This window comes from Thermobia domestica, chromosome 5 (genome assembly GCF_964235325.1).
Source record: "Thermobia domestica chromosome 5, izTheDome1.hap1.1, whole genome shotgun sequence".
NCBI classification, from domain to species: Eukaryota; Metazoa; Arthropoda; class Insecta; order Zygentoma; family Lepismatidae; genus Thermobia; species Thermobia domestica.
In genome coordinates, this window is record NC_137458.1 from 29,723,153 (window position 1) to 29,739,871 (window position 16,719).

The 16,719-nt window shown below is 38.7% G+C and overlaps 1 protein-coding gene across 1 annotated transcript in view; it reads left to right on the forward strand.

Moving 5' to 3' along the window:
- Nucleotides 1-10,911: 10,911 nt before the first annotated feature.
- LOC145684615 (uncharacterized) overlaps nt 10,912-16,719 on the forward strand; it is a 63,440-nt gene continuing 57,632 nt past the window's right edge. The window contains exon 1 of the mRNA XM_081757003.1: nt 10,912-11,155. Within this exon, the coding sequence (XP_081613129.1) occupies nt 11,104-11,155 (52 nt within the window). The 5' untranslated portion in view covers nt 10,912-11,103. The remainder of the gene's footprint in view (nt 11,156-16,719) is intronic.

A 16,719-nucleotide genomic window follows, 5' to 3' on the forward strand; every position in this document is an offset into this window, starting at 1 on the left:
TTTCTTCAACTAACTTTAAACAACAAATTAATATTACACAAAGAACATTATAACACCACAAATTGAAACGAATTAATAAATGAAAACATGCAGTATTATTTATATATAATAAAGGAAATAATTGAAATTGATCTCACCGAATGTTCTAGAGATGCACTAGTCACTGAGGGTGATTATATTACTAATTCTGAGTTCCGTAAATAACTTAGGAAGAGCACAGGAAAGTCTTAATGCTTAAAGTTATCTAGGATTTCTGATAGTCCTTTTTAGAATTATTAAACACTTGATATCCGTGTCTATAATATCATAATAACAATTATCTTCAACACGTTCGCAATTCGTTCTATGCATTCCGCCATTTTTTCTAGCACTCAAAAACTGAATTGAAAGACGTTCTATTTTCTGTGATCGATTCGATCAGATTGCATAGCGAATACGACTAGATTGCCTAATGTAAACACCTGATTCCAAAACATTATCAGGGGAAAGGAAAAGTGTCCGGCATGCGGTTATGCTTATTTTACATTAAATTACTTTTATAATTATTTGAGAAAAATGAATGTTTATGGAATATAAAAAATACTCTTTACAGAAGTATTGCTACTAGAGGAACAGCACTAGATTTATTTATCAAATGAATTTTAAAATCACAACTGTTGATCTACGTAATAAAACTAAAAACATTAAAATGTGTTGAAAAGGTCAGGTGCAGGTGTGGAAGATATACTTCAACAAAAGATAGCTTGGTTCATGAAGCCGATCGCTTTTTACACTAGATTATATAAGCTCCATTAGAACGTACAGGTCTACTTTTGTCGCACCACTAGAAAAAATTGTTGAAAAATTATAAATCTTTCACTAATATCCTTCTTATTCTAAAAAGTTTCCTCTGGGCACTAAGAAAATACCTCACTTGGCATAGATAAAATCCAAAGACGACACAAGAAATTGCTGAAAAATTACAAATCTTTTACAATTTGCGTGTCGCACCACTAGAAAGAATTGTTGAAAAATTATAAATCTTTCACTAATATCCTTCTTATTCTAAAAAGTTTCCACTGGGACCCATGAACATACCTCAGTTGGCATAGATAAAATCCAAAGGCGCCACAAGAAGAAATTGCTGAAAAATTACATTTTTTAACGATTTGCGTATAAATACGGCTTCCGGGTGCGTAGAATAAAACCTACAGTTAAGAAACGCAAACCAACCTTTGCTGGGTGGCCATTGAAAGAAAAAATACTATTTAACGGAATCAGACAGGACGAAGCTGGTGGTTCCGTGTGGTAGCGTGGGAGGGGAAAGTCTGAAGAGAATAGGAGCTCCAGCGATCGTAGGTGTGCGCGCAATCGAAGGTAGTGGGAAAAAGTTGATTTTGGCAATGATACGAGTTTCAATAGCACTTGTTATGGTTTCATACTAGTAACGCTGCACTTGTAAACATAAAATAAAGGTCCTCTACACTGTGCAGAAATATGCCACAGGTGGAAAATAGCATCTAATAGAGCCATCTTTCATACGTACTCAGTTATTTTATCCATCGTAAAGCACTTGTAATTATTTTACACTTGTAAACCTAAAATATAGGTGCATTACTTTGTATTTAATTCTGATGCCTGCAGAAATTTGCTCCTTATAAACATGTTTTTTTATGCAAACTATTGAATTTTGTCTGTTAATCTTCCAGAATAGAATGTACCAAAACAAAACCTGCACCCGTTAGTAACGTGTAAGTGTTATGATTTAACCTGTTTAAAATAATCTATTATTTTGTGCTAAGCTGCTCCTAGTCTGTGCGCTTTAAATAACATTCTTGCTTTACCTTCAGTGTGAGCGGTCCCGGATTCGATTCCTGGTGGGGGAACTTGATCAAAAAAATATAAAAAGCTTTTTCATGCGAACCATCCTGAACGCCGGGGTGGTATCTAACATACATCCTAGGCCTCTTCCTTCCTTCCTCAATTCTTTCTTTCTACCTTTCAGTGTGCTCGCCGAGGGACGTCATCCCTCAAAAACGTGACGGGCTAACATGTCCTTTGATGTCGAAAGCCCAGAAATCTAAATTCTCGCTTTTAGTAGCTACTTAACACAAGTTGGTTAGTTCTTTTTGTAGCTATTTACTGTTAGCTTTTATGGCACTTCGCTATAGTTGTACCGATAACAGCTAAGAATTTTTAAGGTAAATCTGCATCCAGTAATGCAAGTCCGCCCTTCTGGAAGAGTAAAACTGCCGTTGAAAGACATGGATACATTACTAATAAGGCTCCAACTGACCAAAACAGTATATATATTTTAAAATTATATGTTTGTGTTATAGTTTCGGCTATGTAACATAGCCTTCCTCATTATAATGAATATTTAGATAATATAGATAATGGTTACATTATGATTCTAAGTATGTGTACCTAAACTGGGATTGCACGGTTTCCACATACTAATGACTATCCTACTAATGAATTTGCAGTCTTGGGAAGTAACGTAACGCAAGTAACGCGTTACTTGTAACGCGTTACTTTTTAAGTAACGTTTTCTAGTAACGCGTTACATTTCTTCCAAAGTAACTGTAACGGTAACGTACCTAGTTTACGTTGCTTTTTCGCGTTACATTTCGGATGAGTAACTACAATATATCTATATGTTTTTCGGAAACAAATGTTTCTTTCCTGTAAGTGAATTTCTCAGTATAGAACTATGGAGCATGAACGATGTCAGTGACCAACAATTCCGGCACTGTTCGCCTTTTCCCGTTTCGCCTTATGACCTCTAGCAATGAAATTATCATGTAAAACCTGTTATCACTTTTCATCTTAATGTAAGGCGGAACGGGAAATCTCGATGTGCATTTTCCTGTTTCGCCTTACGAAATTTACGTTGGTTGGATTGCAAATACATTCATAGATACAATTTGGTTTGTTTATTTACATAACAAAATACAGTGCCACTTGCTGCTTTTAGAAGATGAGGACAGCCTCAGGGAAATCACGTGTACTGATTGCAAGCACCTGGAAGATTTAGCCTTAGATTTTGACAGCTCCAAATCAATACATTCAGTGAGTGAACTACGAGTGCGTTGGTACTGGTAGTCTATTTTACTTTGAATGGTGTTGTTTTTATAAAGATGGAGAACGAAAATATTTTGTCGTTCGAACATTTGAAAGAATACTTTTTCTTAAAAGCTGAAGATGATGGTGAACAACAGTGGCGTATCTAAGGTTAAGCAGCCCCCCACCCGAAATCTTACTATAGTAAAGTATATAAAATATCTTGCAGAATTTTCACATTTTCAGGCAAAGCCCCACCGAAACAAAATCGTAAGTACATTACTGCTGAACAGAATTTAAAAGTAAAGTGGTGCCCCGGCGGGAAATATTTATCAACAATTAGGGTGCCATAATGAACGACATTCAGAAAGGACTTAATATGAATAAACAGTGTTCTGATGAGCAGGACTACTTTATTGATGTAATGTTGATGGTATGTAATATTAGGATTCTTTGAGATCAGTTTGCATATCCTAAAGTCCCGTTGAATATAGAGTTTGGAACAACTAGCTTTAAAAAGCATGTATCGATTTTTAGAGTTATTGGCAATTTTGATTCACTCCCAGTTCATATGTTCTCATTTCGTCAGTTGTAGTGTAATGTTTCTCTTTATTCTGTATTTTTAATTTTACATAGCAACATTGTTGTTATAGTTGCAGAATTAATATTATAATTAGTTTAGCAGAATAATAATAAGCAGCCATCTTTTCTAACGCATAGGGATGGGCACGAGTCAAGCTAAAACTCGACTCGAATCCAAGTCGAGTTTCGAGTCGAATCAAAAGTAATATTCTCGAGTCGAGTTCCGAACCGATTCACTGTTTTTGGCGTCTAGTTTCGAGTCGAGTCGAGTTTGATAAATGGCTCACTCGTTTTAACTTGTTTTGAAATCATGGTCTGATTACGCTGGAAAGCGAAAGCCATGAGAAATGTAAGCTAAGCAATAATATGGAATACTTTTAGTGTTGGTCACGAGAGGGGACACTGTTCGCATCTCGTCTCGTCTCGATAGCGAGACTACAAGAAAATGAAATGAAATCTTTAAGTTTTACGTCCCACGGTTATGCCGGTTAGGCTAAAGGAGACGGTGATGATGAGTAATGAATGAAATGGTGGAATGAAGAAAATGGGAGGAAACGGGAGAACCCCGAGAAAACCCACGCACACGGTGTTTGTCCACCACAAAGTTCACTTGGCGGGGGCTGGGATCGAACCCGGGACCCCAAGCACCAGAGGTGAACGCTCTACCACTGAGCCACTAGTTTTATTGTTCATATGCTTGTCTTTATACAAAAAGTGTACAAGAACCAGACTGACTCCTAGGGTACTACAATACAATATGTCTTACATACAAGAAAAGGAAAATGTAAGTATAACAATAACCACGAAAAAAAAAATAGAAACGAAAAGATAAACCTACATCCTGAGTTGTAGCTTTTTTTTTTTTTTTTTTTTTTAAACGAGAAGGAAGGAGATTACTGCAACACCACTTCTAAAAACCTACTAAAATACTGCCTGTCCAACTCGGGGGAAAAGAGCTTTCGGCGAGTGCGTTTTAAAAAATCCAAGTAGGTGCGAGCATCCAGCAAAGGCACATGGCGATGGATATACACAATTGTACAAGCCAGTATAAAAAGCACAGCGTGGTGTTTGGTCTGTGGAAAATAACGAAAATCCGGAAACAAAACATAGGATACTGTGAACTGGTGTGGAGGTCGACGACAAATTCGTCCTAAGAAGGACGTGAGACAGTTCCAGATAGCTGGAGCACCCACACACTGATCGTACCGGTGGGATAGAGTATCTTCTTTGGCGCATCGAGAACACAGTGGGTCAGGAACACGTTTCAGCTCAAATAAACGAGAGCGCGTAGGCACCAACTGATGCACCACTTGAAACCATTCAACCTGTAGGTATGAAGGTAATACCGGGGCAAAGATATTAGCCCATACCTGTGACCACGTAGTCTGAGGATATCTGTGAGGAATTCGGAGAATAATCTGATCGTTAGGCAACGAAAGAAGGAAGTTATACAAAGTGCGAGAATTGTATCCTGTAGGGCAGAGAACCACACCACTGTATGTCCAATAACGTATTAGTGAAGTAATGTACGTTGGACAACAATCAGCAAAGTTAATAAACGGGGGGCTCACAGGGTATTCATAACTAGGCCAAAAACATCGTATCCATTGCTGTGTGAAGGATTCGTTAATAGCAACTGCCGCGTAGAAATCGAGCATAAACAGAGTTTGACATTTCAATCTGAGATGTACTAGACCCAACCCTCCCTGTGAACGGGAAAGATAGAGTCCTGCACGTGGAATACGAAAATAGAAGCCACGCCATATATTCCATAGGAATAAGGAGTCAAACCGCTTAGCGAACAATTCCGGTAAGGGGAAAATTCGAGCCCGGTACCACAGCTTGGGTGCAATGTAAATATTGATAAAGTGAATACGATGAATTAAATGAAGGCGACGGAAACGCTGTGAAAACAAAAGCTGCCGAATTTGTAACAACAACGGGGACCAAATCTCCTCGAAAAGGGGAGTAGGTTGTGACGTAAACGGGATACCTAAGATCTTCAAGGAAGTGACGTGAGGTACACACGGCACCCCGGGCTCGTTAGCAGGTAAATGGAAACCATTGAACTGTAATAGGTTAGTTTTCTGTACATTATACTGTAATCCGGAACAAAGTGCAAAACGTTGCAACACTGCAAAAACCCGCGCCATAAGAACAGGATCCACTCCGGTGATGGTGACGTCATCCGCATACCCGAATATATTTTGACTCAAAAAACGGGAGGGTCCAGGGGGGTGCAGGGTGGCCAACTGTCGAAGTAAAGGATCTAATGCAAGTGCAAAAAGTATCGTTGACAAAGAACATCCTTGCCTTAATCCACGTTTCAGCGGAATAAGAGGGGACAGGTGTCCGTTAATCTGTATACGGAAATTGGCCGTGGTATATAAATTGTTAATGACTGTGCGGAAGGCTAAAGGAAACCTCCAGGCTTCCAGCACCTGCAACAAAAAACTGTGATCCAAACTGTCGTACGCTTTTTCTAAATCTACAGCTAATGCACCCGCAGGCACCTGCCGAAAATGAAAATAAGCAAAAATATCGCGCAAAGAACGAAGAGTATATGACAGGTTATGCGTACCATGGAGTGCTGCCTGATAAGGACTAATGTAGTGACGGATGATTGGTCGAAGTCTGGCTGTAAGCACTTTAGTGAATAACTTAAGATCGACGGGCAATAAAGAAATAGGTCGATAGTCCTGAACATAATGCGCTGTGCGGGATTTCGGAATGAGGACTAAGATAGCGGTATTACGACCCACTGCTTCGCCTTGTAACCAAGCATTGAATAAAGCGGTAATAGAGGGACTGAGGTGAGACCAATACTGTTTATAAAACTGGATATTTAATCCGTCTTCTCCGGGGGCACTACTGCCCTTTGCCCGCCTGAGGACTGCGAAAATTTCCTCCGCACTAATGGGATTGATCAATGTCTGACACTCGTCATCCGTGAAATGGTGAGATAACGTGGACAAAAACTCCGGGGCATATGAGTAGTCTATGGGACGCGCACGTGCAAAGTCTGTATAGTAGCGCGTGAACTCTTGTAAAATCTGCGAACAATTAGTAGTAGTAGTGCCATCTCCCAGAATGAGAGAATGAATGGCGGTGGAACGCCGTTGTCGCAAAATCCTATCAACATGATAAATAGTTATAGTCTCCTCCGGAAAGCGATGATAAAAGTCTTCCGACAAATACGCACTAATCGACGTGTGGGAGTAAATAGTTTTCAATCGGTGTTTGATACCGTTAATACAAGCCAGGTTCTCCAGAGAAGGCGGAGCATTCCAAAATTCACAGAGAGCTTGATATAAAAATTCATGTAAATGGTGGTCGTCTTCCCTCGCGACCCGCCCTTGCCATTGAAAAAAACTGCGTAATTTAGGTTTACAATATAAATTCCACCAAGAAATAACAGAGGGGTAGTACCGCTGCATGCTGCACCAATAAGGTAAGCGACGCGAGAATTCCTCTACAACCTGCGGGCGAGACATGATGTCATTATTAATCTTCCAATAGGAAGGGCCCCGGGCCGGTGGTAGCAAGAAAGGCATTTTAAAGGCTACTTCAATCGAGGCATGATCGGACAGCGCCACAGGAATTGTATTTTGTTGTATCACCGCAGTGCATAAACTCTCTGAAATGTAAGCGCGGTCGATTCTACTCTTCGTCGTAGTAGTGCAGTGGGTGAATACATGCTTAGAGTTTGACACAACTAAAGCGTCTTTTAACTTTAGGACACGAATAAGCTCTGACAAAGTAGGACAAGGCGTGGTAGGCGTCAGAGAATCTCGGGGATCTACAATTGCATTGAAATCTCCGGCAATTATACAATGAGGAATTCCCGGAGGAAGTAAAGAAGGAATGGTAGTTGCATAAAACTCGTTCCTCTCTTTTGTACGTGTAAAGCCAGAATGACCATATAATGCTATAAAACAAATGTTCTGAATATAACAACGTATAGCCCTTCCTTCGGGGGCTAACACAACACGATCATAACTCAGACCCTTTCGCACCAAAATCGCAACCCCAGTCTCTTGGTCGCGGTTAATAATAACTTGATAATTGGTAAGAAAATCCAAAGATGTAAGCAGAGAACTTATTTCTTGTAGAAAACACACGTCTGGTCGGCGGCTTTCGATGAACTGTTTTAGAAGGGCCTTATTATGATCGGAACTGATTCTATGAATATTGAGTGATATTAACTTAAATGAATTTACTGGTAACATTATAAAAGCACTCAAAAAGAAAACTTTAACAAAAAGAAAAAAGTACTTACAAAGGTGAAAGGAATTCTTTCCCATGAACACTAGTAAAGTGACGCATTTTGAGACGAATAGAAAACAAACCGAGTGAACTTTTTTGTACGAACACAAAAACTAACACTGCCATATACCTCATAACAGACAATGCGGACGAAGCCCTGGAAAGCAGGTGTGAAGGTCAATAGCGAAGAGTAAACACACCACGCCTCAGGGCAATTCTGAGTCAGATATTGCCCGATGTTGTGATCGTAATTCGCGTGGCTCAGCTTGGTCTATCCCTCGTGTAACATCAAGGGCACACTGTTCCTTCTTTCGTGTAGACGTTCGAGTAACTTTCCTTCTTTTTTGTTGTGAAGAAAAATCAGCTTGCACAGAAGTAACAGTATGTTCAGCTGAAGACGGGACATTATTGTCTTGCACTTCAGACGAAGAACCAGACTGAACTGTTAACACTTCCTGCTCCGACGGACGAGTCGAGTCAAGTTCCATGACATCCACAGGCGTATTCTGTAAAGGCGGGGGTCGCAGTTTCACTTCAGAATCTTCCATAACTAGAACATTATTTGTTAGAGATGAATTCACTTCGGGGGTTCGTACTAACACTGGAAACTCGGTGGTATCAGTCAATGAAGGCAAGCCTGAGGAACTCTGAGCAGGGGCCCGGGGGGCAGGGACAGAGAGCGAAGGCGGGCCAGAAGAGGGAAAAGAGCGATGCACTTTGCCAATCTCCGTCATGTGTAAAGACGTCTGTTCAGGGGCGGCCGTAGTTGGTTTTGCGTTCTTCAAATGGCACGTGGCTATCGTATGAAAATTGCTCTGACATCTGAAACAAGTAATAGGCTGCCCTTCATAAGACACACTCACCTTACAACCGTGCACTATGATACGGGATGGTATATGCTTATGTATTTCCATATGAACAATACGTACGCCACTGTCTATGCCAGGGGGAAAAGGGGCACTCCATAATTGTGGTTCCACTTTGCGCACTTTACCATAACTTTTGAAATGATCTTCTAGGAATGATAACGGTAATTCAAGAGGAAAGTCATATATACGCACCAACCGAATGGGGTCATCAGCGGGAACTATCCTTACTGTGCTTGTTTCCCCAGACACATGCGTGAATTCTACAGACGAAGGAGCTGTTGCTGCGAAATGTTCATAGGCTTGTAAATCTTTAAACTTAATATATATGCTATATGATTCCGCATGTAACTGGAGCGCACAAATGTTGTCGAAGATACGAGGAAACTTATTTTCCAACCACTGATATACTTGACTAGCATTAGGTTTTACATTTCTATATCTTCGGTCAAATATTAATTGAAATTGTAAGTCCTTCTTATATTCCATACTACTACAAGCTATTACACTGCAAAACACTGTACACACAGGGTGAGAATTCACCGAGCACACTAAAGCACAAACTTGTGGAAAAAGCACGAGTCTTTTCAACTAACGTAGGAGTAGCGATATCAGGCACTCTAATGGGACCAACACTACTCACGATGTGAACAGCTCGAGACGACGAGCTCAACTGAGCCACCGCGGCCCCACGAGACTACAAGAGATTTTTATAACAAGCTTAGCTCGGCTCGGCTTAATTGACTTGAAGTGAACCATCGGCTCGAGCTGGCTTTGTTGGGATGAGAGATCTGCTCGGTTCGACTCAACTGAGCGAAGGGCTCTAGCCGACTCAGTTGGGTGAGTTGTTGGCTCAGCTGACTTCTCGGTTTGAGTCGGTAGTGAATGAGCTGTGAGCCGATCTGCTCGAGTCGTTGACAATTTTAAACAAGGCCGAGCAGTTTTGAAGATATTTGGCCAGTGCCCTAACCCAAATTCAGAAGCTCGTGAACAATGTCCTTTACTCCTAGACTTCACGACTACCGAGGTTGGCAATCAACTACTGTTTTAGTATTTATAAACCGCTTATCTTTCATGTTTATACACAGTGTTGTTATAATAATAATAATAGGTCTAATAATAATAATAATAATAATAATAATAATAATAATAATAATAATAATAATAATAATAATAGCAGTAGTAATAGCAGTACGGAAAACTAAGTAATAAGATTTTTTCCAGATTTTCAAAGTTTCGTACCTAAAGTAACGCGTTACTTTCGAAGTAAAGTAACAGTTACTTTTTTGGGGCAAGTAACGCGTTACTAACGCGTTACATTTTAAGAGAAAGTAAAGTAATTTGTAACGCATTACATTTTTACAAGTAACTTACCCAACACTGTGAATTTTCCAATTTTACGATATAATGTTAATTAAAAATCATATATTTTTTTTTCATTATTTAGTGATTTTTAATACATTGTATAGTGCAAGTTTATAATAGACCGTCATAAAAATGGCAATTTTATGGTAAAAAAGAGTTGGCTATAGATGAAAGTAGATTAATACGATATTGATTTCCACTGGTGGATCATTTCTGCAAAATGAAGGTAAGCAGTATTTTATGTTAACAAGTGGTATATTGCGATTATAATGAGTGACTCCATATAAAAGACGACTGTGTAATATATTAATTTCACTAGCGGAGTCTTTCTCTATAATATAAGAAAGTATATTTTATGTTTACAAGTTTAGAGTTATTACTGTGGAACCATGACAAGTGCTTTAACCTACACAAAGATTCTCTACTGAAAATTCTTTCATCAAAGTACACGTAGCCTATACTATGCTTCTATATATTGTTTTCTTAATATAAATTCCCTTATCCAACACCATTTTCTTTTCTTCTTGTCACCGATATTTAATTTCGTCCCTTAATTCTTCTGCTATAACACCGCAAATTGCACCAATTACTTTTTGCTTGGACATATATAAAATTGCCAGTCGATTTCATTCGACCAGAGGAGAGCGAGTTGATAAGCAGCATTCAATTTCGGTTGAAACAATTGAACACATCCATCGATCTGATTCGGCCTAGTTGCTTCGATTTAGTCACAAATGCAACGAGTCGATTTAGCCGTGCGACTAAATCGACCAAGTGTAAACGCCCCATAACTGAGATAGTACGGGAAGTTATATTACCAATATGGCAACTTGTCACTACGAAATTACTATGTCTATGTGAGAAATATAAACTCTTCTATACCTAATAATCTTTGATAAATAACAATTGCAATTACTCGAAATTGTTTTATTCCAACGTATTTCGTTCCAATATATTATAAAAGCAAAAGTAGAAAACAAATATGATTGCAGAAATTCAAATACTTCTATTTATATGCCTACTAGGAGCTTTAGGTGAGTTATTATTTATTTATCCGTTGCAATGTATAAAGAAAGTAAAATTTTTGATTATATGTATAAGCCTAACGTTTGTGATTTGCAATTGAACTTGTTACTAGGCATTCGTTTCAATATTCGCATCTGTTGTATATCCTATTTCCGCACATTAGTTTGAACCTCAATTTAATTTCATCAGTAAGTTGTTTTACAAATTAACATCGAGAAGTTGACTACATTAATAAATTTGACGGTTTACTTCAGCGGAACCAACACAACAAAATGTAACATCAAAATTGAAAGCTAGATAATATAGTCAACTAGCTGTATAGATTTTCAGTGCAACTTACGAACTTTGGAGCCAATATTTTTTTTTTTTTTTTTTTAGCAAAAATGTACAATACACGCTCCAGCTGCACATCGATAAGTAGGACCGTTGTAAAAGAGTACAGTAGAGAATGTAGCATAAGAAAGATGGGGATAAGTAGGGTAGGAACGGGTTAGCTTAAGGTTAGGGAAGTTTTGATTCATTTTCATAAAATTAATAGTGTATAAGTTTTCGTTTCTGAGTGAGTATACCAGCTGAAACGGGCATTCTGAAGTTAACCCAAAAAGTAAAAGGCTTAAGTTTAGAGTTGCCCCTCAAGTCTGAAGGTGACCATGGACTTTGCAACATACAAAAAGCAGTGCTTAAAGTATTAAAAATTGTAACATTTCACTTAACTTCAGTACTCCTTGTGCTTCACGAAAATTTAAAAGGTTTTCTTCATTATGTTTGGCATCCCTTACACCTGTTCGCCATATTCGCTATATTTTACAACTATTATGCTGCTGAAACCTTCCGCAATGCTTCCTCATCCGGCAAATAGTACTAACTTCCACATACCGGTATCTTTTCTCGTATTAAACAATAACTCTCCTGTCGAAGTTACATTCCTAAACATCAAATAAAAACTTCAAATTATTATTTCTTACCTCATTTCTCCTGTAAATTTTCCTGATTTTCATAAAAAGCGGAGGGGTAACTCTAAACTTAACCCAAGTAAAATATTATAACTCACAAATATATATTAATACCTAAGAAATTCGCATAGATGCCATAATTTTTATTAAATTAATATAGTAGAAATAACATAGTTATCGTTTACATTATGATTATGTAGTCCTCGGTACGAAACGTCCTGCCTGGTGGTCCAGGGGCTAGCGCATGCCTTATGTATACGTGGTCCTGGGTTCGATTTCCAGTAGAACATTGGACCAAACTGCTGCAGATTGCAGCCCCGGATAAGACTTACATGAATCTATTTTCAATGTTACATTGCTACTTACCTGTTCTTACATTAATATACCTTACCTACCGTTACTCCTGTTTCATTTCAGGCTTTCACTATTCACTCTTAATAGCAAATATTTCTTGTTTTCATGCTTCCTTCGCTCTTTCGTACATCCGTATGCATCTAATAATAGTACTCCGCGAAATTAATAACTTCAAACTGTTAAGTGTTGCCAACTACGAACTACTCAGAAATTACTAAAATAATCAATCCTTACCTTTTCACTGCGATGGAGGATATAGCTACAAATCTACTACTACTAATTCATGAATGATATCATCTTTCCTTGTTAGTGTTTCACGGGCGTTTGAGGGTGAAGTCCTCTATAAAAGGTGTGTCCCTATGACATGAAAAGGTAAAAAGAACGCATACAGAAATACTTCTTTCCTACGTGCTAACCATTCAATGGAGAACACTTATATTCATGAAAAATAAATTTCTTTTAGCATCACATGTACTCTTACTGCCTTAGAAAGTGTTCTTAAAGGAGCTCCATTGATAGGTGTAGATTGACTTCACGATGGCTGAGCATAAATACAGTGTGTGCATGTATGGCATAAGAACTATAGTGCATTAAACGTGAATCAGTTTGTGTTAGGTGACCACTAAAAAAAAATCTATCTGACCGAGTCTGGGCAGGAGCACAGCAGGGGAATCCGAGAGGCTGCAAGGGAGTGCGCCCATAAGAAGCAGGCGCGTCAGATAACTTTTTGTGAACTCCAGAGCGCATTATCACAGGAGGTGAGATCTGGGCTTCATGGTGGCCAGGCAAGTGGTGCGGGCAGATCCGGACTACCACGACCAATCCAACACCCAGGAAAGACTTCCGTAAGATATTCGCGTACGGTGAGGGCATAATAAGCAGGTGCCCCATCATGCTGAAACCAACATGTCTCTTTGATTCCGTGCTCATCCAAGACAGGACTAAACCAGTTCTGCAACATGTCCAGGTATCGCTGGTGATTCACAACACCGTCGAAAAAAACGGCCCAAGCATGCGTCTGCTCTTCACGCTTGCCCAAATTGTCACATGTGGAGGATTCTGTTTCAACTCTTCATAAAAGTTCGGAATGTCCTTGGGCCAAAAGACCATATTGCATGGGGAGAACTCCTGCAAATTGTACACTTATTTGTAATGATCACTTTGCCGCGTTTTAGCATTGTATTGAATCTCTGAAGGATTGTCGCACATGCCTTCACTCTCCGATCCATGTCTGCATCCAATAATTCTTGCACGGGGATAGGTCGATATGGGTGCAGGCCTAAGTCTTGTTTCATGTGCTTTTCCATAGTCGAACGAGGTGTGCCCAATTCCGCAGATCGCTATTAGAGAAGGCAGGGCCATTTATGGAGTCAGTAAAAGATATGGAGTACTGCGAAAAACTTTTCAGCACCATCTAAACAGAGACGTTATGTATAGACCAAAATTAGGACGACCCATAGTACTTGGGTCAGCGAAGAAGGACTTACTAAGACATTTATTGTAGTTGGAATCAAAGGGTTTTAAACTAACTATGGGTGACACTCGAAAAATAAAAATATCAATATGCAAAGAAGAATGGACTGAAACACCCATTTAGTTCGCGCACTGAGACTGCAGGATATGATTGGTTGCATGGGTTGTTGCAACGGAACAATGTTGTTAGTGTTCGAAAGGCTCAATCCCTCTCTTACGCAGGTCCAGATTCTTTGAATAAAGCTGAATGTGATATTTTTTTAAATGGAAGAACCTGGAGGTAATCGTTTGCCTTCATCACATATTTTCAACTGTATCGAGATGGGTTCACAAATTATATTTAAACCGGGAAAAGTGTGTGCGGCTAAAGGTAAAAAATCGGAGCATGCATCAACTACAGGGGAAAAGGGGGGAAACAGTTACTGTAATGGGATATATGAGTGCTTCAAGAGTTTACGTTCCGCCCTTTATCATTTTTAAGGGTGTTCCCATTAGAGAAGAATTTCAGGATGGACTACAACCAGGCTCCGCAGTTGCTATGACTGATTCAGGATACATGACAGAGGAAACATTTATACTCTGGTTACAGCATTTTCAGCACCACAAGCCTCAAGGAAGAGTTCTGCTGTTATTAGATGATCACACAACACACTACAATAATATTGAAGCCATTCAATTCTGTGAAGATAATCAAATAGCTCTATTGTGCCTTCCAAGCCATACTACACACTGGCTACAACCCCTTGACAGAGCAATATATCGGTCATTAAAGCACTATTGGAATGAACCGTGTTTAGCTTTCATTTGGCAGAATAGAGGAAGGGAGATAAGTACATTTGTTTTTGGATCTCTTTCTGCTGCAGCGTGGGGCAAAGCTACTACTGTAACTTCAACAGTTTCCGCACATGTGGCATTTATCCATTAAACCCTGATGGTATACCAATTAGTGCGTTCCAGGTGTGGATACCATCCCAGGCGACACTTCGGCAGAACCTTCAGCCAGTACTTGCGAACAATCTGAAGGAACACAAGGAACTGCTTCACGAAGTGAACGAATTGCTGCAGCAGAAGTGCATGGTGGTGATAAAAGTAGGGATCAAACTACGTCCTTTCGAGATATCGCCTGTTCCTACCGGTCAAGAGGCTACACGCACTACGTCTACCAGAAATGCAACATGTCTAACAACCCCGCAACATATCGAAATGCTCAAAAGATGAAAGGAAATATTACGAGTCCATCATGTGCCCAAATTAAGAAACTTAAACGCAATGGGACCCCAAGCACCGGAGTTGAACGCTGTATCACTGAGCCACTGCGCTCCCAGTTTTCAAGCTAATTAGATATCCCATTTGTTTTCTTTAATAAACAAAAACAATCTCTGTGGCTTGAAGAACCGAACTGTTTACTAATTTTTGTATTAGAAAACTTTCTTTCTTGCAATGAAATATGAAAATTAAAATAATTAAAAAAAACAAACGAGGCCATTACGGGAGCGACATTATGAAAAACAAGTGTTTGTTGCGTAGTAGAACACCATCTATCTAGAAAAATAAATTAATACGATAATATATAATGACAAATAGGGTATTTTCTTACACTTACACACTTACACTTACAATTTACACTTTATTTTCAAAGAAAAAGTTAATTTAAATGCTAGTAAAAAACAAAAGTGACAAAAGAGTTTTGTAAAATAAACTACATTTAAGGCTATAATCATTTCGTAAATTTGTATGGCTAAATGCCTCTCCAAATAGGCTAGATTTAGCCAAAAATAGGCTAAAGTGGCATCATTGCTTGCTTCCCTGCCTGCCATCTCCACGATCACGTCCCGCCAACGCGACTGGTCTGCGCACGCATTCCGACTTTGGAACAAACCAATTTCGATACTTCCCGGACATAAACTGTATTTAACTAACCGCTGGCATCACGGCTTATGTGGGTTTGAACTCCTCCAACTACCTAGTGGCCGTCACGTACTTTATTCACATGACTCAAGAGTTTGCGTCATGGCGGTGGGTGGGCACCAAAAATTAGGGAGTACCTGTTGGGAATGGACCCCAAGACCACGCGTACGTGAGTCCGATCCTCTAACCACTAGAGTACGGTTATGTATCCCTATGTATGTATGTATGTATGCCTATCTATATACGTATGTATGCCTATGTATGTACTGTATGTATGTATGCCTATGTATGCCAACCTATGTATGTATCTCCAAAGTACAATTGCAGGAAGAAAACAGTAGCAGTAGCTCATGTTGCAACGAATGATATATATATATATATATATATATATATATATATATATATATATATATATATATATATATATATATGTTTCATGTTAATTGTCTAAAAACGATATTTTTAGAAGGAAAATTTACGACTTTGAAAGACAAGTTTATTAATAATTATATCTAATCACTGGAAAATATTATGAAATAAGAAAAAGGTTATTTAGAAATAAAATAGAAACTTATTTTGATAATACTAGTATCAATGCTTTTTTTTTTCAAAAGTTAGAATCTATAATAAATAATTAATAGAAACTAAACTCAAAAATTGGATCTTCAAGTGTAAGTTCCGATAATAATGCTAAACGATAAAGTAAGATTAAAGGAAACAAAGTTATTAAAATGTTACAACGTTTCATTGAATAGCTTAGAAGGTAAGAAAATGAGTTAACTTTTTCCCACAAGTACTACTGATTCTTACTTTCAGTTCGCTTATGTCCCGGAATTTGTAACAGCTAGATATTATATTTTAACAAGATTATAAAGTGTCAATAC